Genomic DNA, 24,083 nt, shown 5'->3' with positions numbered 1-24,083 from the left:
TAAAAATCACGTAGATTTTAATCTCCAACAAACCGCCACGAAGGCTTTACTCTCCAAACGGGAGTACACAAAAAACCACAAAGGTTATAGTTTCCAGAATAATAAAAGTAACACAAATACAGAAATTAAATTATTAAATTCCTTAAGATTGTTGTTCCTTCTGTACTTGTAAATAATGATTCTGGAAATTAGAACGTTAGCTTATAAACGTAAATATAAATAAAACAGAAATTAATTCGAGCCCACTGAATTCACAGTGTTTCCTTAAGGAATTTAATCCCCTCCTAGTACCCAAAGTTATAGATTATTTCCTCCCAGGATAGAACGAATTACACACTGGTGTAGCGGTACTTCAAATCCCAGTGTTTCAGCGAACACAAAGTTCGACAGCAAATCACACTTATGGATGCTTTGTTTGTAGTTAAAAACAATGCAGAATAAGGAGGACAACTCAGAAGTCGAATAGAAATTCTGAGAGGAAGGAATGCAAAGTATAGCCGTTGAATTCTTACTGAAGAGAATATCAGATTGCAATTCGTTTTTCCAGTGTATACGCAGTGTATACAGAGTGTATATCTAGTATATACAGAGTGTATATCCAGTGTATACAGAGTGTATATTAAGTGTATACAGAGTGTTTTTTCCGATGTATACAGAGTGTTTTTTCCGATGTGTTCTTCTTTCTCTCCAACTTATGCTCTATTTATAGCAGTTATTTGAGAGAAATCCGCCCCCTCCATGGTGCAACAAGCACTAGGCTATCATGGAGGAAGCACTTCCATGGTGGAATGTACACTTGCTTGGTGGGAGGAGCACTTGCACCATTGTGGGAGGTGCACTAGGCTGCTTATTGCTTAGTTTTGCAACACAATACATGGATTGGAAAACATCTGTTACAAACACGGATTATATCACGTTAATATTCACTATTAACAAATAAATTTGGTCCAAAAAATTAATCAATCGATCGATCATTTGACCAAATCCGAATCCAAATCCCATTTCCCATTCACTCTAATTTTAAGACTATTTCATCTTAAACAAAAAAAACTCAACACAAAGTACAGGTTAGATTGGATATTTTGGGCCTAATAATGTGAATGTTCCAATAATTTTTGATATCACTCCAGTGGTAAATTTTCCATATCCATCAATTGACACTGCTTGACTATATTTCCAATATGAGTCTAGGAATGAATATCTCGTCAGTAGCTTAAATCGGGAAGCAGTATGAATTAGAGGAAATGCACAATCTGAGTAGATGTAATTTGTTTTATTTGGCTCTATTTCCAAGTTACTATATCAGGCTTGATAAATCTTACCTTATCAGAAAAAAAAATATCAGGCTTGATGTGGAGAACAAGTTCTAGGTCAACATAAGCTAATGCTTTACGATGTCAGTACTTGTCAGAACATAAACTCGAATAGCCAACCAGCGCAATATTCTTGTTTTTTCCTCAGAAACTAGGTGGAGAATCTGCCTTATATCACTGCTGCAATAACAGCTGTTTTGACCAAGGTATTTGAATTCAAGGAGGCTCTTTAATTTATCCATTTTAACTTCTTAATATTTCTTAAGGCCTTTCATTTAAAATGAATTCAGAATAAAGGCTCAGATGAACTTCAACGTCGGTTGTATTCCAAATGTAGGGTGTGTCTGAATTTGGTTTCAGGTTTTGTTTTGATAAAAGCTAATTTGGATTCTGTTTTTTTTTTTTAAAAAAAACAATTGTATTTCCAATCTAAGGCATTTTAATATTGGTTTTAGGAAACAAATGTTTGAAAGGATATAACTAAAATTTAGAAATGTCGTAAGTGCTTTTAAATTAACTGCTCCTCTGGTTAATGTCGATTTAACTGTTGGATTCAAAGTTGAATACATCCTCCTTCCTCTTATTTACACCAGGGATCAAATTAAGGGTTGGGTTGGGATATGTATTTCTGGTGTATTCTGCATTATTTTTTTTTGTAAATATAAGGTTGCGCACAATAGACCCTTGTGTGGTCCAGACCTTCCCCGGACCCGCGCATAGCAAGAGCTTAGTGCACCGGGCTACCCTAGTAAATATGGTGCTAATTGTGAACATTCTCTAAACATTTTTGATGGTGCTGTTTCGGTATACTGCTTGCTGAAACTAATGTTGTCATTGCAGGTATTTTAAGCTGGTTAAATGCCATTGTTCTGAAATTCGCTGCTTGTGCTGTAATTGCTGGTTTTTAAAGCTGATATAATGTTGCTAATGCCTAATTTTGAATGTAGATAATGTATCTGCTGTTTTTTAAAGCTGCTTCATTGTTGCTGGAAAGGATAAATGCTATTTGAGAAAATTGACAAGATGAGAAACCTAAAAAGGTCAGACTCAATGTATAATTTGTGAACTCGATTTTATTTAGTTTAAAATCAAACTCATTTGAAATAATACATTTCTGTTGGTGGCTTTTCAAGTTGAGTATATAATATTACAGGTTAGAGAGGTGTATATAATTTTCACAATTGATTACAATGACTAAGATGTTAGTAATGGTTATTAAAAAGACTTCTGAAGTCAATGAACTGTATTTTAATCTTAGAATTAAAAATCTCTATTTTATTTTCCTGTCTATTGGTGGGCTTTTATGTTGTCTTTAGCCAATTACTACAACTCACTCACAGATCTTTCTGAAGTCCAGCGCTTACTTTTTTCCCCACTCTTCATCTATTTCTCAATCTATATTAGGAACTTCACGTCAACATGCTGTGATTGGGAAAAAATCGAGAATATCGAAAAGAATATCAATATTGAAAAATCAACTCTATGTTGGTTTGATTTGATTTGTAGATCTAGAAAAATGTAAAATAATTCCATTCTACATATATCTCATCATTAGGTGAAAAATGAAACACAAGTTTTCTGTTCATGTATGTAATAAATAGTTAGAGATAAGTCTTGTTGAAGTTAATTTGATTCTACTGATTGACATCTATATAACTATTGAAGTAGTTAAAAGGTTTTGCTGGTGATTTGATGTTAAATGTTTAAACAAATATCAAGAATATAATATTATAAGCCAGCTCTCAAAACAAGACAGGTGAAGCATATAATATTACAGGCCAGCTCTCAAAACAAGGGACAGGTATATTATTTTCATAATTGATTACAAAGACTAAGAGGTTAATGGGTATTAAAAAAGACTTCAAGTCAATGAATTATAATTTTATCTTGGAATTCTCAATCTGTATATGATTCTTCTTTCTATTGGTGTTGTCTTCAGCCAAATACTTCAACTACTCTCATATATCTTTCTTTCGTTCTGAATCCCAATTCTTACTTTCTTCACCTATTTCTCGAACAAGAGGTTCTAACAGCTTAATCTTCGTTGGTTTACTGAAATTTAAGGTATGATTATATGTTGGAAATCTCTTATTTCCTTCTTTCTGGTGCTTTCTGTCTTCTATTTCCAGTGCAGCTTGATTTATTGTACTCTCTTATTCCGTCTGGTGGTTCTAATTAGTGTTTTAAATATTCAAAGGAAGTTACCCCCGATATTTGGCCGAGTTCAAGACTGGTGCTGAACATAATTTGGAGGTTTCTGAGAGCTCTCACTGCCTACAAAGCTGCTCAGGTTTGTTTCTTATTTGCCTTATGCTTCATCTGTTTTGTGTTTTGATTGGGATTTTACGGATCTGTTTGCTGCGATTTGATCTTCTGTTTTGTTTTGCAAAATGAGATCGTTTTGTTATATTTTCGATAGATTTGGCCTTAATTAGCAACACAATGACATAAGATGTTGAAATGCTCTTCTGTAGTGAGTAATTGACGGATTTTCCTGTCCATGTAACATTTTTTGAAAAATAAAATATATTTTATAACTTTTGAAATGTGTTATTTTTTTAGATAATCTTTTTCGAATAATATTTATAATAAAACTTGGCTAGAACTACATTATTTAAGCTAATTTTTTATTTGGCTAAAAATAATAAAGTTTTAGTTATTGTTTTTTGAATTTGACCTGAAAAATAAAGATTTATATAGTTGAAATAAATAGTCAAGACATCTAAAAGATTTGATTTTTATTATTTTGGCTATAATTTATATATAGCTCTAAATTATGGAGCTCTATATAAATATATATATCGGAAAAAGTAAAAATACACAGTTGAAAAAAATATTCATTGCATCATATTTTAATTATTCTTGTTCAGACTATGTGTTTATGGATTCTCTTCATGTACACGGGGTTATTAATTTAATTATGTCTCTGATGCTAAAAAATTGTTGATTTTGTCTCTATTTGTGGTAGCTATATTTGTTCAATATAATCAAAGGTCATTCTTATATCCAAGAGCTGGAAATAAGTTTATAATCTTATAAACTTCTTTTAAAAATTAATAGTTATGTGGGATAATATGTGTATGATTTCGTGTCCAGACATTTGTGTGATTATGATTGACATTTCTGGTGTTAGGGTCTAGTTGCACAGAAAGTTATTATTCATCAAAATAATTGCTCCACCGATACCATTCGATGTTTGACCTTGATCAATATTTCGAGGATTTAGAAATTAAGATGAATAAATTATTTTCTTGATACATACCAACTAACTCAAGATGAAAATCTTTTATATGCTGAAATATTAGCAAAATTAGCAACAACCTACTGCAATCAACTTGACAACCATAGGCTCAAGCTGAAGTACAGTACTTCCATTGTTTTTGTAGCCCATCCTCTTTGTTCAGTAGATACAACAACAACAACAGACCTTACCCATACCTTCAAGAAGGCAGAAAGACTGTTTCCGAAAGACTCTCGGCTTAGGAAAGATAAAAGGAAGAGACTTTTTTCAGTAGATAACTCCATATTATTTTGATAACTGGGTTGGGAGATTTATGGTCAATCCACCTTTTTTTGCTTGAGGTGTCTGGCTATATGTGCAGTAAACTGTCATCTGCTATATGCTTTATGCTTCTTCTTTCAGATTCTTGTGTTCTTTCTTCTACTTCTTTCTCTTAGTAAATGTTTATGTACTTTTCAGACATCAGATCTCGAGAACTTTAGAGGAAGGGAAGGAAAAGTTACTTAGCGAGAATTACATACATGGAAAAAGGAAAAGAAAATGAAGGAGAAAGAGAGAAAGGGGAAGCAAACAACTCATTGGTATGCCATACAATATTTATATGTATTAAAACTAATATGAGTTGGATGACTATCCAAGTAATCCTCAAGACACTATAATGTTATTCATATCTTTTGGAAATTGTTGTTCAAAAGTTCATAATCTGATCATGGTATTTTCTTTATATTTACTTTCTAAGGCGTAAAATAGTTATTCGATTGATATCTGGAATATTTAATTAATAATTGTTCTTACTCATATGTAGTAAGGTTCAGAAAGATAAATTGGAAAAACTTTTTTTTCTTTCAGTTGAACTTGGTTCACCCTTATTTTGAGTAAATAATATATATTCCCTCCATTCAAGTTTATGTGAACCTATTTCCTTTTTGGTTCCTTCCAAAAATAATGACCTCTTTCTAAATTTGGAAACAACTTAACTTAAACTTCCAATTCTACCCGAGAAGCTTCTATAGCCACACAAATACTCTGACATGTTTAACATCACAAATTTTAAAAGAATTATAGCCACACAAATATTATGGCTTGTTGAGGACCAGAAATTGTAAAACCCTTCATTTCTTTCTTAAGCTCCGTGTCCAATCAAATTGGAATGGAAGGTGTACAAAGTAAACCATATTTCTTTAACATGCTTGCTTTGTGATATAAGCTATAACTACAGGATAAACATTTAGCTTCTCCAGTATTGCCAGTTAATTTAAAGTAAAATTTATCATGGTGAATATGTGGCATTGAAAATATGATACACATTTGGTCTTTTGGCAGATGACATCTGCTGTATTTCACAAGGACATTGACAATCTGTTGGATTTTATAGAGAGGCTAAAGAATCGACGAGATCAAATTGCTCTTGACATAGATGAAAATGAAAATCTGACAATGCTGCTGAAGTTTATGTCATCATTTTTTCAGCTTTTTTATTTCATTCCCGGTGGTTTGGATGCCGAAAAATCTTGCATGTTATATGAGTTTCATGGTCTGGTTCAGTCACTTTTTCATCAGAATGGAGATGACATGCTGCGTAAATTGACGGATGATGTCCCTACTTGCCTCCTGGAAAATATGGTAAGTTGTCTCAGCTCATATCATAATTCTGAACCAAGTGCCACTATGACTGAGGATCAGTTGGTCGTATCTATGACTGAGGATCAGTTGGTCGTACTTTTGGACGCCCTCCTCGTGTATCTCCATGATCAATCCAAGTTGTTTGCTAAGTTGATTTGCCCATTAAAGACTGAATATGAGGTTCTTCAGAATGTATGTGGTAATTTAAGAGATTTCCATGGGCTAAAAGTAAATAATTACATTGAGTATGAGACAATTGAATATGTCTTGTCTCAGTTTCAACTTATGGCTGAGAGAGTAAAACACTTCTGTTTTGCCTTTTTGGCTTATCATTTTAAAATGATAGCTGACGTCCCTCAAGTCAAGCTAGCTCATCTGCTTCTGGAGATTGTTCCTGTTCAACTGGAGGTTATGCACATATGTTGTACAAATTTGAAAGCTTCAAAATCAGCAGAAGTTGGACACTTCAAGAAGCAGCTCTTAGAAGCCTCTCCCGACATTCTTAGAGAATATCTGATTCATCTACAAGAGCATAGGGTAAATGTTATTACTCTTAGCACTTCAGCTCAAAACATTTATGTCATGATAGAGTTTCTATTGATTATTCTCACAGATTTGCCCAAAGACATTATTCATCACGACAAACTGTTTGTATTCTTGTCACGTGTTGCAACTCTTACTAGGGAGGTATCCATTCTGGTTCGCAACACAGAAGAGAACTCAAGGAATGAAGAGAATACGAATGAAACAAGTTATACAAGTCTAGATTTACGGGGAAATATTGAATTCCTGAAGGAAGATCTCAAATATGTTTTCTTGAAAGCCCCTGTAGACTCACAACAACTTTGCTTCCCCAATAGTGATGGATCACTCTTCATGAATCTTCTACTCATAAACTTAAATGGTTTGCTCAATTCCAATGCTTATGCAATTGCTTTGATTAAGGAAGAAATTGGGTTGATGAAAGAATACCTACAGTTCATAAGATTGTTCTTTGGGAATGTTGAGCAAGAATTGAATAGGGATCTTTGGACTCGTGTTCTAGATGTGGCATATGAGGCAGAACATGTCATCAATTCAATTCTTGTCAGAGATCATGGTCTCTTGCACCTTATTTTCTTACTACCTGATACCGTTGAAAAGATCAAGCTTATCAAGAAAGAGGTACAGGAAAACATGAGTCTTATTGTTGTAAACTCTCCCAATAAACAAGTTGAAAGAAAGCCATCAAAAAAGCAAGTTGGGCAAATAATTGTAGGCTTTGAGGAGGAGAAAAACCTGTTAATTTCACAGCTTACCAATCGACTAGCAGAGCTAGATGTTATTTCGATCATTGGCATGCCTGGTGCAGGTAAAACTACTCTTGCGTACAAAGTATTCAATGATAAGTCAGTTACTAGTCATTTTGATATTCGTGCATGGTGTACAGTCGACCAAGAGTATGACAGCAAAAAGGTGTTGCATAAATTTTTTAATCAAGTCACTGGTTTAGATGCGGAATTTACCGAGGATTTTGATGTTTATGATGAGCTTCGAAAAACGCTGCATAGTAGGAGATACCTTATTGTTTTGGATGACTTGTGGGATACTAAAGCATGGGATGAGCTAACAATGCCTTTTCATGATTTTCAGAAAGGAAGTAGAATTATTTTAACAAGTCGAGAAAAGAAAGTGGCTTTGCATGGAAAACGTCATAGTGATCCTCTTAACCTTCGATTGCTAAGACAAGAAGAAAGTTGGGAGTTATTAGAGAAAAAGGTATTCGGAGAAGAAAGCTGCCCTGATGAACTAAGGGATGTTGGAGAAGAAATAGCCCTAAAGTGTGATGGTCTTCCTTTGGCACTTGATCTGATTGGTGGAATCATTGCGAAGATGGAAAAGAAAGAGGATTTGTGGCTGGAAGTTTTAAATAATTTGAAATCCTTTAAGAATGAAGGGGAGGTGATGGAGGTTATAGAGTTAAGTTATGACCATTTATTGGATCACCTAAAGCCATGCTTGCTCTACCTCGCAAGCTACCCAAAGGACACAAATATTCAAATCTCTCAATTGAATGACTTATGGAGTGCCGAAGGGTTTGCGGAACAAAATGACATAAAGAGTGTGGAAGAAGTATCTGAGTCTTATGTTGATGAGTTAATTTCTAGTAGCTTGGTAATACTTTTCAATGAGAGAGGTATCAGTGACCGGAGTATCAAAATTCATGATCTCGTGCATGATTTTTGTTCGAGAAAAGCTGAAAAGAAAAATTTGCTAGGCTTTGTAAGATCAAGGGATCCATCCTCTTTTTCAGATCTGATGCCACGGGGAATGATCATTCATTATGATCATTCAGAAGAAAGTTTTGTCCTGTTCAGCCCAGAAAAGAAAAATCCTTATGTTAAACACCTCCTCTCTTTGAAGGTAGACATGGATGAATATGGGATGCCCAACAAGCTTCCCGAAAACTGTCACCTAAGACACTTGAGGCTTCTTACACGGTTGGAGCTGCTCCACATAACTTTGACAGATTCTACGCTGAATGAAATAGGCATGCTTGTTCATTTGAGGTGCTTAAACATTCGAACAGAGGCAAGAGCTTTCCCTCCATCATTTGCAAACCTCTTGAATCTGGAAACTCTGGTGGTGGATAATGGTCGATCATTAATGGTAATATCACCTAGTATTTGGAGTCTTCCAAAGCTACGACATGTGAGCATGAATAAATTTTTTCTCTTTGAACCGACCATCGACAAACCAACAGTGTTAGAAGAAGAGTTGAAGTTAGAGAATTTGAGAATATTACATAAGCCCGCCATTTTCTGTTTGGAAGACAGAAAGGAGATATTCAAAAGGTTTCCCAATCTTCGAAACCTTAAATTCAGCATTACCATACCAAGGAATTTCAGATCAGATGCAATAGACGAGGAAATTTGTTTTCCAAGATTGGATGTCCTTAATGAACTTGAAGAAGTTTCTGCATATTTTAGCGTCAAGTGGCACAATGCACATCAGTGGGATTTTCACTTTCCTTTGAGCTTGAAAAAATTGGAGCTAAGACGGTTTGATCTGACATCCGATTCGCTATCAAGAATTGCGAGATTACCCAACCTTCAAAAACTGTGTTTACACAGCTTAACCATCCAGGGTAAAGAATGGAACGCTGAGGAAGTCACCTTCCACAGTCTCAAATCGCTAAAGTTGGCATGGGTGTCTTTTTCTGAATGGCAGGTTGGGGAGGAATCGTTTCCTGTGCTGGAAGAACTACAATTACGACACTGTACTGAGCTTACAGAGATCCCAGACAGTTTTGGGGATATTCCTTCATTGAAGTCCATCGCACTGGATAGCAACCCTCAACTCGAAGATTCAGCCCTAAGGATTAAGGAATATGTTTCAGAAATGACGGGAAAAGACAAGCTTGAGTTAAAGTAGTCCTTATATGCACAAATCTCTGTGAGTATATACGAATTTACTATCTTCTTCATACATTAATTAAGTTCCTTTTCAGTGTATTTTTTCCAATTACTTTAACCTCTACAATCTTGTTTGCAGAGCGCATATAAAGGTTTCCATACAATTTACTTTGGCCAACACATCAACCTGTAAAGGCTTCAAATGATGGATCATACTCAGACTTCTAATGTCTTATTCCAGCTGTTTCCTTTCCATTTCTTTTATTCCATTGTGGCCAAAAAACTGATTGTCATTTGTGACTCGGATTTCTGTTCAATTTCTTCTTCTTTTTTTTGGTGAGTAAAGCTGTTAAGGGACAGCAAAATTATCCTAGAAACAAAGTAGTATCTTATATATATCCCAAATTTGTTCTATTTCCTTCTTAAAAGTAACATATATTCTTTTCTTTTCTATTTCTACTTATATAGAAGAGCGGGAGAAGCAGCTCGAGGTCGTCATGTGTGCTTGCCGCTAGAGGTTATTCTGGTCATTTCAGGTTTAGTCTTTAATTTCTCTTAGAACAGCTGCAGGCACCCTAACACTGACAGCAGCAAAGTAGCCGCCTAGATTATGATCGGCGCTTGGTTTCTCTGTTGGTGGCTCAACGCGTGCACTTCCATTTTTTATATCCGGGTAAGTGACCGGTTCGTATTTTCAGTCATAACACTATCTGAAAGTTTCCCTCTCTCTGAACACCTCCTTGCAATCTCTGCTTTCTCTCACTGTTATTGTTGCTAATTGCACTTCAATGATTTTTCCTCGCTCCACTGTTATTTTCCGGTGTGTATGTTGGTCCTCATCTTGTGCTTCTTTCATCTTTGATGGCATGTTAGAAATTTGTGTTTCTTGAAGAATTAGGCTTCTGCGTATAGAAATTTAACATGCCAAGGCTTTTGTTCTCTAAATGTTTGAAAAAATTCTTCAATGAATTGTGCTTCCGGGGTGAGTTTAGTTCATACTAATTAGATTCCATATATTTTCCTTTTGGTTTTCTGCTGCGTTTGATTTATGTAATAATGAAGTTTTATACTTTAAAACCTCATAGCATAATGATAATTCCTTTTAAAAAGATTTGTGCTTTTGACAATTAAATTTTAGAATAAAAAGGGTTTGGCAGCATGTTTTAGACAATTTACCTGTAGTTCAGCAGATGCTCTAATAAAATACATCTTTTCCCACTGATTTCTTCTTTGTTTCAACTTTCAAGTGAGTGATGAATTTGTTATCACTGTAATCTATGAGTTTGTTTTGAATTATTGTAAGCTCTTTGCTGTTTTGATAGCAATTTGGTCGCTACTTTCGATTTTATGGAAAATATCTGTACCTTCCTCTTCAATGTTGATTTTTATCAATCTCATTGGTGCTTGTTTTTTGGGGTTTTCCAGGGCTAGCACAATGTCGTATGTTAATTAGTCAATTTTTGGTTTTATTGATTATGCTTTTTGAGAAATTTTGGACTGATTAAACATCTAAATCTTTTTATATGCTTTTCTCTACTGTTGCTTTGAATAATATGTTATTTTCAGTTCTGTATGTGAAACCATTTAGTAATGATTTTTAGTGATAGCAAGAACAATACTTCTTCCGTTTTTCTTCATAGAATAAGTTGTTTTCTTTTTTAGAATATATGTCAAAACATGAGTGTGCCTCAAATATTTATCTTTCTTCTATAAGTTTATTTTGTTGCAAGGTTTCTGAGCTGGGCTATAATCGTGTGCAAGAATAAACAATCTTTGTTCTAAGTTCAGCCTATTTTTTGGCATAATTGTTAAAAGTTAATTCCTGAGTTAGCAGTTGAAAAGTTTACGAAAGAAAATGAGAAAGAATGAAGTTTCTTCTTTTCACTCTCTTGAGGCAACTAATAGTGCAACTATGACAGAAATTCGTTTTCATGTTTTCAATAGTTTGCTCTAATCAACTTAAAACTATTTAAAATTTGAAAATAATTTGTATTTCTTCCAGTGGTGTAAAAGCTTTAATACGTTTAGCAATTTGACTATTTTTTGTATAAGTTACCAATAAATATTAAGAAGCCTCGTCTATCATTGTGCTCTTGTTTCTATTGTACACTAAAACCATAGTCAATGTTCAAAGTTTCTGCCATGTACAAAAACTAATTCTATAATAAGAAACAATTATAGTATTAATTCGTTTGCTTTCCAGCATTACCACTATTGAATTCTTTATTTTGGTCGTCATCTTATTTGCCTAGAGTAACAAATACATACTTTGAACTGTAACTCTCTATATCTGTTTGTAGAACCTTTCATATATAGAAATCGTTGTTACTGCAGATTTGATGTTAAAATTTTATAGATTGCTTGAACTGCAAATGTCGACTGTTGAAAAGCATTTACCGTCAGCTTGTTCAGAAAAGGAAGCAACAGTACTCAACAGAAACCGTCTCTAAAATTAACCGTAGGAGACGTGATCTATACAAGCAGTTATCGGTTGATAAAAAAGAATTGCTTTTAACGCACTGCCGATCAAAAAAACTTGAATTAAAAAACGATTCGACTGCGCTGCTTGAATATACGAAACAAGCTGCTGGGTTTGAGCTGCATACAGAAAAACCTCTGACAATAGTCGACGCACCATGCGTTGCTGAGAAAGGTTAGAAACCAAAAAAGATTTATTCGAGCAAAAGACACATCTTTTGTAGACAGAAATATATGCATGTATATATGTGTTTTTCGTCGTGATCGTACTTAAATACAATTTGCTCTTACTAAACACATTTGGATTTGCATATTAGCAGGTATATCTTCAGTTGTAGGGGCAGTAGTTGATTGTCACAAGGGAAAAAATATTACTGATCACTTCTCCGTTTTTGAACATGGTAAGTGAGTGAAAATATGTTTTTACAGCTTGACTGTACTCCCTTTTAATATATTAATTAGAATTATTTGTATGTTAGGTTCGACCTCTGGTGCACCCTGTGACCGACATCATGTAGAGACATCTACTGTCATAAACAAAGGTTTGTCTCAATTTAATTTAGGTTTATCTCAATTTAATCTTATAACACTCATAGGATATATTGTTGCAACTAATATACACAGGTTCTAAATCAAAAATAAAAAGTTGGAACTGGAACATTAGAGAACTACCCACTGATGCAACCATTTTAAAAATTGTACCAGACTGTAAATATTGTGGAGCAAAAAGATTTGAATATGAGCCGCCAACATTTTGTTGTAGCAATGGTTCAGTTAAGTTGACGTCACATGAAATGCCTAATGAACTCTTGAGTTTATATTTAGGCAGTACCGAAGAATCTGAACACTTCCGTACCTACCTTAGATTATACAATAATATGTTTGCATTTGCTTCCCTTGGAGTGAACTATGACAAAGTACTAGCAAAAAGAAACCAAGGAATTTATACATTTAGAGTACAAGGTCAAATGTATCACTTTATAAATGATTTAATTCCAACAAATCGGCAACCAAGAAATTTACAGTTGTATTTTTACGATGAGAATGCAGAAATATTAAATCGAATGGCTTCGTCGGATATACTTCGACAATCGATTGTTGAGAAACTAATGAACATACTAAAGATAAATCCTTATTGTATCTTCTTGAAATCTCTAATACATATTCCAGAATTATCAAACTTTTATATTGCATTAAGATGTGGCTCTGGCTTAGATCAACGAGTATATAACCTGCCAACTGTGTCAGAAATAGCAGCATTATGGCTGGAACAAGAAACAAGCAATAATAGTTCTGCACCCCATGTTCGAATTTATACTCACAGTAACAAAAGCCAATTAGTAAATTACTATTATGGTTGCTATGATCCTTTGCAATATCCACTTTATTTCCTTATGGTCAAAACGGCTGGCACTGCGGTATTCCAAAATCGAACAACCTAGAAATAAATTGAGAAATCGAGCTTATTATGAGACCGAGCAGCTTCCGAGTGTCTCTAACATGTGTTCTATTGATGGATTACTTGATATGGAAGCAGATGTTCTGCAAAAGGGGAAACGAAAAAGAAATAATGTTTCTTGTCGTGAATACTACTGTTACAAATTCCAGATGAGAGATAATGAGGAAAACGGAGTTTTACATTCTGGTAGATTATTTCAACAATATTCAGTTGATGAATTCATAAAAGTAGAAACTTAGAGATTAGATTTTGCCTCATTTAACCAAGATTTATTTCGGATTGATGTACTACAAGGACTTTTAGATATCGTGAGACTTGGCGAAAGAGAAGCTTCTAAGATAGGAAAACAAAACTTTCTTCCAACAAGTTTTACGGGTGGTCCAAGAGATATGCGTCAATGTTATATGGATTCTATCGCGTTAGTGCAGCATTTTGGAGAGCCTGATATATTTCTGACCATAACATGTAATCCCTCTTGGCTTGAAATAAAGGAACATTTGCTCCCAACAGACGAAACTCAAAATAGGCCTGATTTAATTAGTCGAGTATTTAGAGTAAAGGTAGAAGAGATGAAAACAGATATATCAAAAAGAAACATATTTGGAAAAGTTGCAGCCTTTATGTACAATATAGAATTTCAAAAATGCGGTCTTCCACATGCCCATTTTCTTGTTATACTTATTGATGATTACTAATTATTAACGCCCGAGGCTTATGACAAATTTGTTTGTGCTGAGCTGCCTGACCCTGATACATACTCTTACTTACATAAGCTTGTCGTTAAACACATGATGCATGGGCCTTGTGGTCATTTAAATCCTACAAATTTATGTATGAAAAGAAATGAGTGCAAATTTAAGTACCCCAAGAGCTTCGCTGATGAGATGACGAAAGGAAAGAACTCATACCCAATTTATAGAAGACGAAATACTGGTAAATCTGTTAAAGTTAGAAAACAATTTCTTGATAACTCATGGGTTGTTCCCTACAACCCCTATCTGCTATGTAAATACAATTGCCATATAAATGTAGAGGTTTGCTCCGACACTAAAGTTGTGAAATATATATACAAATATATCTGCAAAGGACATGATAAGATATCATTTGACTTACACGAAGATAACACAAATATACAAATAGATGAGATAAAAGAGTATCAATCTGCTAGATGGGTGTCACCTCCAGAAGCTATGTGGCGCTTATTTGCGTTTCATATTAGTGAAATGACTCCGAGTGTTTATCACCTCCCATTACATCTTGATGGACTACAATTTGTCTCTTTTAAAAAAACCGACACAATAGATAGTATCATAAAAAATCCTATGATTAAGAAGACGATGTTGACAGAATTCTTTTTGATGAATGAAACAAACAAAGATGCTAAAGAGCTTAAATTACTGTATAAAGATTTTCCACAACACTTCGTATGGTCATCTACCTATAAAATGTGGACTCGACGACAACAAGGTCACGTTATTGGCCGGGTAGTAACATGTCATCCAATAGAGGGAGAAAGATATTACCTTAGATTATTACTAATGAATGTGAAAGCACCAAAATCATACAAAGATCTTCTAATGGTAAATGGAATATGCTGCGACACATTTAGAGAATCTGCAGAAAAAAGAGGGTTGTTACACTATGACAACAACTTGATTGGATGTTTGTTAGAGGCTGCATGTTATCAAATGCCTTATAGTTTAAGACGTTTATTTGCTACAATATTAGTATACTGCAGCCCTGCCAATCCAAGAGAATTGTGGGAATAGTTTGAAGATTCCATGTCCGAAGATTTTAAAATCCTAGCCAATATAACGGCAAAAGATATCCACCTCGCTGTTCTAAATCACATTAATGATATACTACATTCTATGAGTCGTGATATTAATGAGTTCAATCTTGTTTCAAAAAATATTACATCTTCGAAAATGGCAAATGAAGCATATTTCGAAAGAAATATCGTCGTGAGTAACGAAGATTTGTTGTTACATAGAAAATTAAATACAGAACAAAAAATAGCATACAACATAATCTTGCAAAGAGTATTTGCCAATGAATCAGGAGCATTTTTTATTGATGGTCCTGGAGGAAGTGGTAAGACGTTTTTTATACTGTGCCTTATTAGCAACTGTGAGATCTAAAGGATTTGTAGCATTAGCAACAACAACTTCTGGAGTTGCAGCTTCGATCCTTCCAGGAGGACGAACAGTTCATTCACGTTTTAAATTTCCGATTAATATTGATGAAAATTTTTCTTGCAATATTAGCAAGCAAAGCTCACTGACATCTTTGATTCGTGATGCAAAATTGATTGTGTGGGATGAAGTATCAATGGCTAAAAAGAACATGATTGAAGCTTTAGATTCTCTCTTGAAAGATGTAATGAACACAAATGTGCTTTTCTTTTGAAAAGTTGTTGTGTTTGGAGGGGATTTTAGACAAACACTTCCCGTGGTTCGAATTGGAAAAAAGGAAGATTTCATTCAGGAAAGCATATTGAACTCCGAAATATGGAACGAACTTGAAAAACTACGATTATCAGAGAATATGCGTGCCAAAACTGATCCCTCTTTCTGTGAATATTTGATGCTAATTGGAAATGGAAAAGAAAAAACAAACATGGATAATAAAATAGAAATTTCGAGGTCTTTCATTGTTCCTTATATTACTGAAAAAGAATCTTTGGATCTTTTATTCAACATAATATATCCTAATTTGCACATGTCTCTTCGCAATTCTTCTTTTTTAACTTCACACGTTATTTTGACGACAAAAAATGACTTTGTTGATGAAATAAATGAGAGACTTATAGCTCAATTCCCTAAAGAAGCTAAAACATTTATTGCAATGGATGAAACTGTTGAACCAAATGATCAAAGCCAGTTTGAGGATTTTTTACATTCATTGAACCCTGCTGGTTTGCCTCCTTACAAATTAATCTTGAAGGAAAATTGTCTTGTTATGTTGTGAAATTTAAATCCTTGTGAAGGTTTATGCAACGGTACACGACTGATATGCTGTGATTTTATGAGTCGTGTTATAAGCGCTAAAATTGCGAGTGGTGGTTTAAAGATACACATGTATTTATTCCCAAAATACTATTATTATCTTCAGATGATGAGAAGTTACCAATCCCATTTAAAAGAACTCAATTTCCAATACGCCTGTGTTTTGCAATGACGATAAATAAAGCGCAAGGGCAAACATTAAATTATGTTGGTATTTATTTGCGTGAGCCAGTGTTTTCTCATGGCCAGCTATATACTGCTTTATCCAGAGCAAAGAGTTCAAGTTGTATTAAAATATTAATCCAACCACCTACCATAGATAACGATGATGACCATTCTACATATAACATAGTGTATAACGAAATCATTCAAAAAGCACTTCTATAAGTCTGTAGCTTTCTTCTTTATACTCCTGATTTAGCCTTCTATTCTTTATTTCAATAATTTTCTTGAGACTTGAGATAATTTCTCTGCAATTTACTATGTGCTAAATAAGAGTTGGCTTGTGTATCTACAAATCCTTCCTAAACTTTTACTCATTTGATATTGTTTTTTGATGCACAATATACAAATCAAATTATTTACATTGTGAACATCCAAAACCAATAAGTCAAATCATTCATCTTTGCAAATCTATAAATACAAAAGCTACTTGCATATTTATGTGATTTTTTTTCAACTCTGTGAAGCTGACCTGGCTGACATTTACATCAGGAAAAAGATAATGTTTTTACCTCCGCCTGTGTTCAAATTATATTGTAACACAGGCGATCCCAAGCCCGAACAAAGGAGGAGGGTCTATTGTCTATTGGTAATAGCAATTGTATTTTATTTCTTCATTTGAATGTACTTAGTGATTTCCTCTTATAAATTTTTATACATCACTATTCAATATGTTGGCGAAAAAAAAATCTATTGTTCGTTTAAGAAACGAAATGAGAAATAAGTTTATTTATCTTCTATTTTGATGTCTTTATGTTCCTTTACTGCTTACTAACACATATAATCTGTGTTGCAGGTATTTTAAAGAGATCTTCTAAAGTAAAATGTTTTCACAAGCTGGTACTAAAAGGTACTGTCACACTAACCAAATTTTGATATAGTAATTTCATTTTCTACCTTAGAGATTTTTTCATTATTTGATTTTATATGGATATCTTTGCATATTTCAATGATGTGATTAGTTTTACTACTGGAAGTTATCCAATTAATCTTCTTTAATGTCTTTATTATATTCATTCAAGTATTATGCATACATACAAATAATTAACATCATATATATTTAACAGAAAAAGCAGGCAGGAGACCGTCGACATCCCTGCTTGCTGACAGAGGGCAATTTGGTCTTTCTACTACTTCTGTGCTAGGTATAATTCCTTTTGTGTCCCTGCACTTGCTGATTTGTGTCTTCCCGAGAAAATCTAAATATGTAATTTTGTAGTCTCCATTGACGACTACCAACGATTTTGTTTCGCTTTTGGCAGAAGTGAAATCAGGTGCTTTGCTTGGTATTTTGCAGTTCCATATTTGCTCTATTAAAGTAATGGTTGAATCCTTCTTGATTTTGTGAAATTAACTGCTTGAAGAGAAATTGGTGTTTCAGCCAACTTATCTTGTCTTTGTTACTATGTTTTTTCATAGCAACTCCATTTCCATAAGTGAGGACTCAAAGAATTCATTAAAAGAAGATTTTAGGGCTATGTCCAGCGGCATCCCAACCACAATCATCAATTTTTGAATATATCAACAAAACAACAAAGACTACTGCTGTAAATTAATGGGAATGGAGACAACTGATAGAGTGAGTTAAAATTCTTGTGAGTTAAAACTCTTTAACAGTAACTCATGTTGGTATTAGCTACTATAATTTTCCAAAGAAAGTTTTAAGCTCCATTATTCAAAACTTCGGTTTTAAAGAGATGAATACTATGTTATATGCTTTTGCTGTCAAGTAACTACTGCTTTGTAAATCCAAATGAAAATAGTGATACCCTTGTCCTATAGTTAAAGTGTTAGAAGAAATTTCTGTTTCTTATTGATGGATCCCCTCAAACTGATGCAGACTTTGTCAAAGGCTCATTTAATCAACCTATTTATATGAGCTTTTACAGATGAATCTTTACTCTTTTAAGTCAAACTGTAATATAACTTATAAATCAACCCTGTTTAAAAGTTAAATATAGTAACTTAAATGAAAAAGGTCTACAAATAACTATAAATTGGGATTGCCATTGTCAGCTAGAATATACTTGTTCTTGATATAGATGGAATCACAGGCTCATTGATGCAATCCATAAAATTTGAAGCTTTATTGTTCCTGATGGTAAGTTTCATAGTTTTTTTGGTATGCACTTCCAGGTATAGCAAGTGAATATCTTCTGTTCGGTTACGCAGACGGAGTTCTTACTGCAACTTCAGTCCAGAAAGGAATCATTTTTTCTCCTCTCGAAGAGATAATCTGCTAAAAATATTTGAGTTAATTATGAAGCTGGTAAGTGTATATGCACGAGAAATAAAAGATCTTGATATTTTTGATTGATACCAAATCCCCGGCCTACATCAATGTATATACTACATTGCAAATAAGAAAGATTTCAATTTTTAGTTTTTCGCTGGTTACTATAACTGTGATGAACAACCTGTTGAAGTTTGGCAAAATGCCAAAGTCCCACATTGGTTGGGAGTTAAGTTTGGGGGGATTTTTCCCCTATAAAAGAAGGCCTAATGTTTAGGATTGAAATACACCTCTCATTTGCCTTCTCATCTGTTTAAGGCATTTGTATCTTCTCTCTTTAGTATTATTTCACTTGTATTTTTGGAGTGAAATAAAATATTGGTTGTGTCCGAGGAGTAGGCAAAATTAGCCGAACCTCGTAAATTCTGGTGTTCCCTTTTATTGTTGTTTTATTGTCTTATTTATTATTTGGTGGCTGTCATAATTTTTGGTATAGTAGTTGTGACTTATTCACACTATATACATTTGGCTTCCGCAACAATTGGTATCAGAGCCAAGGTACTGTCTAAGTATGCTCTGTGGTTGCAGCATAGTCTGATCTTCCACATCAGAAAAGATTTATCTTGGTAACTGAGTCAAGGTTCTGTCTGAGTATGCTCTGTGGTTGCAGCTTAGTCTGATCTTCCACACCAGAAAGGAAATAATCTTGATTTGTGTCGTCAGCTATTAAATAATATTTGTGTCAAAGATGGGAGACAATAAACAAGAAGAATCTACATCAAGTGTCAACAATACGTCATCATTGGCATCTTCGCTTATGACAAGAATTGTGTCAAATGCGAAATTTGCGGTCGAAATATTTGACGGGTCCGGACATTTTGGGATGTGGCAAGGCGAGGTTCTAGATGTCCTTTTTCAACAAGGGCTAGATCTGGCCATTGAAGAAAAGAAACCAGATGTTATTGGAGAAGAAGATTGGAGAATTATCAACCGTGTTGCTTGCGGTACCATTCGATCCTACCTTGCTAGAGAGCAGAAATATCCATACACAAAGGAAACTTCTGCAAGTAAATTATGGAAAGCACTGGAGGATAAATTTTTGAAGAAAAATAGTCAAAATAAATTGTACATGAAGAAGAGACTGTTTCACTTCACCTATGTTCCTGGTACCACGATGAATGAACATATCACCAGTTTCAATAAGTTGGTTACAGATTTGCAAAATATGGATACAACTTATGATGATGGTGACTTGGCCTTGATGTTGTTAGCGTCACTTCCTGATGAGTACGAGCACCTTGAAACTACTCTACTCCATGGAAATGACGAAGTTTCTCTCAGAGAAGTTTGTTCGGCTTTGTACAGCTATGAACAAAGAAAGCGAGAAAAACAGAAGGGCGGAGAAGGAGAAGCACTATTTGTGAGGGGTCGTCCTCAAAATCAAACGAGGACAAAGAAGGGAAGATCCAAGTCAAGATCCAGACCCAGCAAAGATGAATGTGCCTTTTGTCGAGAAAAAGGGCACTGGAAGAAAGACTGTCCGAAGTTGAAGAATAAGGCCAAACATAACAATGGAAAGGCCATTATGGATTCAAATGTAGCTGATTGTGATGATTCAGACTTCTCATTAGTTACAACAGAGTCATCAACATCATCAGACATATGGTTGATGGACTCGGCTTGTAGCTATCATATGTGTCCCAACAGGGACTGGTTCGTGGAATTTCAAGAAGGAGAATATGGAGTCATCCACACAGCGGATAACAGCCCTCTTACCTCATATGGCATTGGTTCAATACGATTAAGGAACCATGATGGAATGATCAGAACATTGATAGATGTTCGATATGTACCGGATTTGAAGAAGAATCTCATCTCTGTGGGAGCCCTAGAATCAAAAGGGTTCAAAATCATTGCAGAAAATGGAGTGATGAGAGTATGCTCCGGTGCACTAGTGGTAATGAAGGCTAATCGGAAGAATAATAATATGTACCGCTATCGTGGCAGTACAGTTATTGGGACAGCGACAGTAACATCCAGTGACGACAAAGAGGCAGAAGCAACCAAGCTATGGCACATGCGCTTGGGACATGCTGGAGGAAAATCCTTGAAAACTCTATCAGATCAAGGATTGTTAAAAGGAGTAAAGGCTTGCAACTTGGAGTTTTGTGAGCATTGTGTCAAAGGGAAACAGACAAGGGTTAAATTTGGTACAGCGATCCATAATACTAAAGGCATTTTGGATTATGTACACTCTGATGTTTGGGGTCCTTCCAAAACACCTTCACTGGGTGGGAAGCACTATTTTGTAACCTTTGTTGATGATTTTTCTCGAAGAGTGTGGGTGTATACAATGAAAAACAAAGATGAAGTGCTGGGAATTTTTCTCAAATGGAAGACGATGGTGGAGAATCAAACAGGCAGGAGGATCAAGTGTATTCGCACAGACAATGGAGGTGAATACAAAAATGATCATTTCAATAAGGTCTGTGAAAATGATGGCATCGTCCGACACTTCACTGTTAGACATACACCACAACAGAATGGAGTGGCAGAACGTATGAACCGGACCTTGCTGGAGAAGGTACGGTGTATGTTGTCCAATGCTGGCTTGGGCAAAGAATTTTGGGCTGAGGCAATTACATATGCATGCCACCTCATTAATCGTCTACCATCTGCTGCTATTGATGGCAAAACACCATTTGAAAAATGGTACGGAAAACCTGCTGTAGATTATAACTCTTTGCACGTGTTTGGCTCAACTGCATATTATCATGTGACAGAGTCAAAATTGGATCCAAGGGCAAAGAAGGCTATTTTTATGGGAATTACTTCTGGAGTCAAAGGATATCGCTTATGGTGTCCTATGACAAAGAAAGTAATATTCAGCAGAGATGTTACCTTTGATGAATTTGCTATGGTAAATAAGGTAACAGAAAATACCAAACAAAATGAAGGTGCTTCTAAGCAGGTGGAGTTTGAGGGAAAATTTATTTTTCCTACACAAGAAGCAGAGGAGGAAACAAATGAAGATTACCCTCTGGAAGGAGAGCCAGTAGAGGAGATTCCAACTCAGGAATCTCAACAACAACTTGAATCAATAGAAACCAGCAGGCCAAAAAGAACAATAACGAAACCTGTTCGTCTCATAGAGACGGTTGCTTGTGCAACCACAATTGTAGCTGATGATGTTCCTACTACTTATAAAGACGCTGTCCAAAGTTCAGAAGAAGATAAGTGGAGGATTGCCATGAATGATGAAATACAGTCCCTTCATCAGAATCATACATGGAGATTGGCCAATCTCCCGAAGGGAAAGAAAGCAATTGGGTGCAAATGGGTATTTGCAAAGAAGGAAGGATTTCCTAACCAAGTAGATGTTCGCTACAAAGCAAGATTGGTGGCCAAAGGATATGCTCAAAAGGAGGGAATTGATTACAATGAAGTGTTTTCTCCAGTTGTAAAACATTCCTCCATTAGAATTATGTTGGCTTTGGTAGCACAATTGGATTTGGAACTAGTTCAGATGGATGTAAACTTAGAGGAGGAAATCTACATGACTCAGCCAGAAGGATTCAAAGTTGCTGGAAAAGAAAATATGGTGTGCAAACTTGAAAAATCATTGTACGGATTGAAACAATCTTCTAGACAATGGTACAAGCGATTTGACGAGTTTATGTTACGGCAAGGGTACAAGAGAAGCAAATACGATCATTGTGTGTATTTGCACAAGCTTAAAGATGGTTCCTTTGTATATCTTCTCCTATATGTTGATGATATGTTGATAGCTTCCAAGAATTTAGAAGAAATTGATAAGTTGAAGATTCAACTGAAGAAGGAGTTCGAGATGAAGGATTTGGGTGAGGCAAAGAAAATTCTTGGCATGGAGATAATTAGAGATAGACGTTCAAAGAAACTCTGTTTATCTCAAAAGGAATATTTGAAGAGAGTACTTCAACGTTTTGGCATAGATGACAAGACTAAGCCAGTTAGTACTCCACTTGCTTCCCATTTTAAGCTAAGTACTACTATGTCGCCAATGGATGAAGCTGAACGAGAGTATATGTCAAAGGTACCATACGCAAATGTTGTTGGTAGCTTGATGTATGCAATGGTTTGCACAAGGCCTGACATTTCACAAGCTGTTGGAGTTATTAGCAGATATATGCACAATCCAGGGAAGGAGCATTGGCAAGTTGTGAAGTGGATTCTACGGTATATTCATAATACTGTAGATGTCGGGTTAGTTTTTGAGCAGGAAGACAATCAGTCTGTAGTTGGATATTGTGACTCAGATTTTGCGGGTGATATGGACAAACGAAGATCAACTACTGGTTATGTGTTTACTTTTGCAAAGGCACCAGTTAGTTGGAAGTCTACTTTGCAGTCAACAGTTGCTTTGTCTACAACAGAGGCAGAGTACATGGCTATTACAGATGCTGTGAAAGAGGCAATTTGGCTTCAAGGATTGCTAAAGGAGCTTGGTGTTGAACAAAAAGGTATCACAATTTTTTGTGATAGTCAAAGTGCTATTCAATTAGCGAAGAACCAAGTTTATCATGCAAGGACGAAGCACATTGATGTTCGGTATCATTTCGTACGAGAAATCATAGAAGAAGGTGGAGTCACGGTGAAGAAAATTCATACTACAGAGAATCCTGCTGATATGCTGACAAAGGTGGTGACTGCGGTCAAGTTTCAACATTGTTTGGATTTGATCAACATTGTTGAACACTGAAGATTGAAGATGAAGACACAACCAAAATTTGTTATTGAGAGAGAATTGAAAATGTGGAATTTTGCCAAGGTGGAGATTTGTTGAAGTTTGGCAAAATGCCAAAGTCCCACATTGGTTGGGAGTTAAGTTTGGGGGGATTTTTCCCCTATAAAAGAAGGCCTAATGTTTAGGATTGAAATACACCTCTCATTTGCCTTCTCATCTGTTTAAGGCATTTGTATCTTCTCTCTTTAGTATTATTTCACTTGTATTTTTGGAGTGAAATAAAATATTGGTTGTGTCCGAGGAGTAGGCAAAATTAGCCGAACCTCGTAAATTCTGGTGTTCCCTTTTATTGTTGTTTTATTGTCTTATTTATTATTTGGTGGCTGTC

The 24,083-nt window shown here is 35.0% G+C and overlaps 2 protein-coding genes across 10 annotated transcripts; both read left to right on the top strand.

The window, feature by feature from the left end:
- The first annotated feature begins 1,125 nt into the window (after positions 1-1,125).
- On the top strand, positions 1,126-12,455 carry LOC107793245 (putative late blight resistance protein homolog R1A-3). Of its 9 annotated transcripts, none has more exons than XM_075225660.1 (9): positions 1,126-1,519; positions 2,261-2,353; positions 3,511-3,603; positions 5,014-5,135; positions 5,878-9,612; positions 9,712-9,908; positions 10,044-10,245; positions 11,907-12,225; positions 12,371-12,455. In XM_075225660.1, the coding sequence occupies exons 4-5, from the start codon at positions 5,076-5,078 to the stop codon at positions 9,589-9,591; spliced, it is 3,774 nt and encodes a 1,257-aa protein (XP_075081761.1). In that variant the 5' UTR covers positions 1,126-1,519; positions 2,261-2,353; positions 3,511-3,603; positions 5,014-5,075; the 3' UTR covers positions 9,592-9,612; positions 9,712-9,908; positions 10,044-10,245; positions 11,907-12,225; positions 12,371-12,455. The 9 variants fall into 9 exon arrangements, with proteins under 9 accessions (XP_075081761.1, XP_075081762.1, XP_075081758.1 ...); XM_075225661.1 differs by having other exon boundaries at positions 10,041-10,245; positions 11,976-12,225; XM_075225657.1 differs by having other exon boundaries at positions 10,041-10,245; positions 11,929-12,225.
- Positions 12,456-14,393: 1,938 nt separating this feature from the next.
- LOC142166103 (uncharacterized) lies at positions 14,394-15,278 on the top strand. Its single transcript, XM_075224521.1, has one exon. It carries the CDS (start codon positions 14,394-14,396, stop codon positions 15,276-15,278), a length of 885 nt encoding a protein of 294 aa, XP_075080622.1.
- Positions 15,279-24,083: the final 8,805 nt, after the last annotated feature.

The sequence above is a fragment of the Nicotiana tabacum genome, chromosome 11 (assembly GCF_000715075.1).
Source record: "Nicotiana tabacum cultivar K326 chromosome 11, ASM71507v2, whole genome shotgun sequence".
Lineage (NCBI taxonomy): Eukaryota > Viridiplantae > Streptophyta > Magnoliopsida > Solanales > Solanaceae > Nicotiana > Nicotiana tabacum.
This window is presented reverse-complemented; position numbering and strand designations above follow the sequence as displayed.

Bases quoted from the DNA above. Each gene is read 5' to 3' on its own strand.
- LOC142166103 (XM_075224521.1), top strand. From the start codon at position 14,394: ATGACGAAAGGAAAGAACTCATACCCAATTTATAGAAGACGAAATACT.
- LOC107793245 (XM_075225660.1), top strand. From the start codon at position 5,076: ATGGAAAAAGGAAAAGAAAATGAAGGAGAAAGAGAGAAAGGGGAAGCA. The intron at 5,136-5,877 runs GTATGCCATACA...GTCTTTTGGCAG, and splicing joins GGGAAGCAAACAACTCATTG to ATGACATCTGCTGTATTTCA.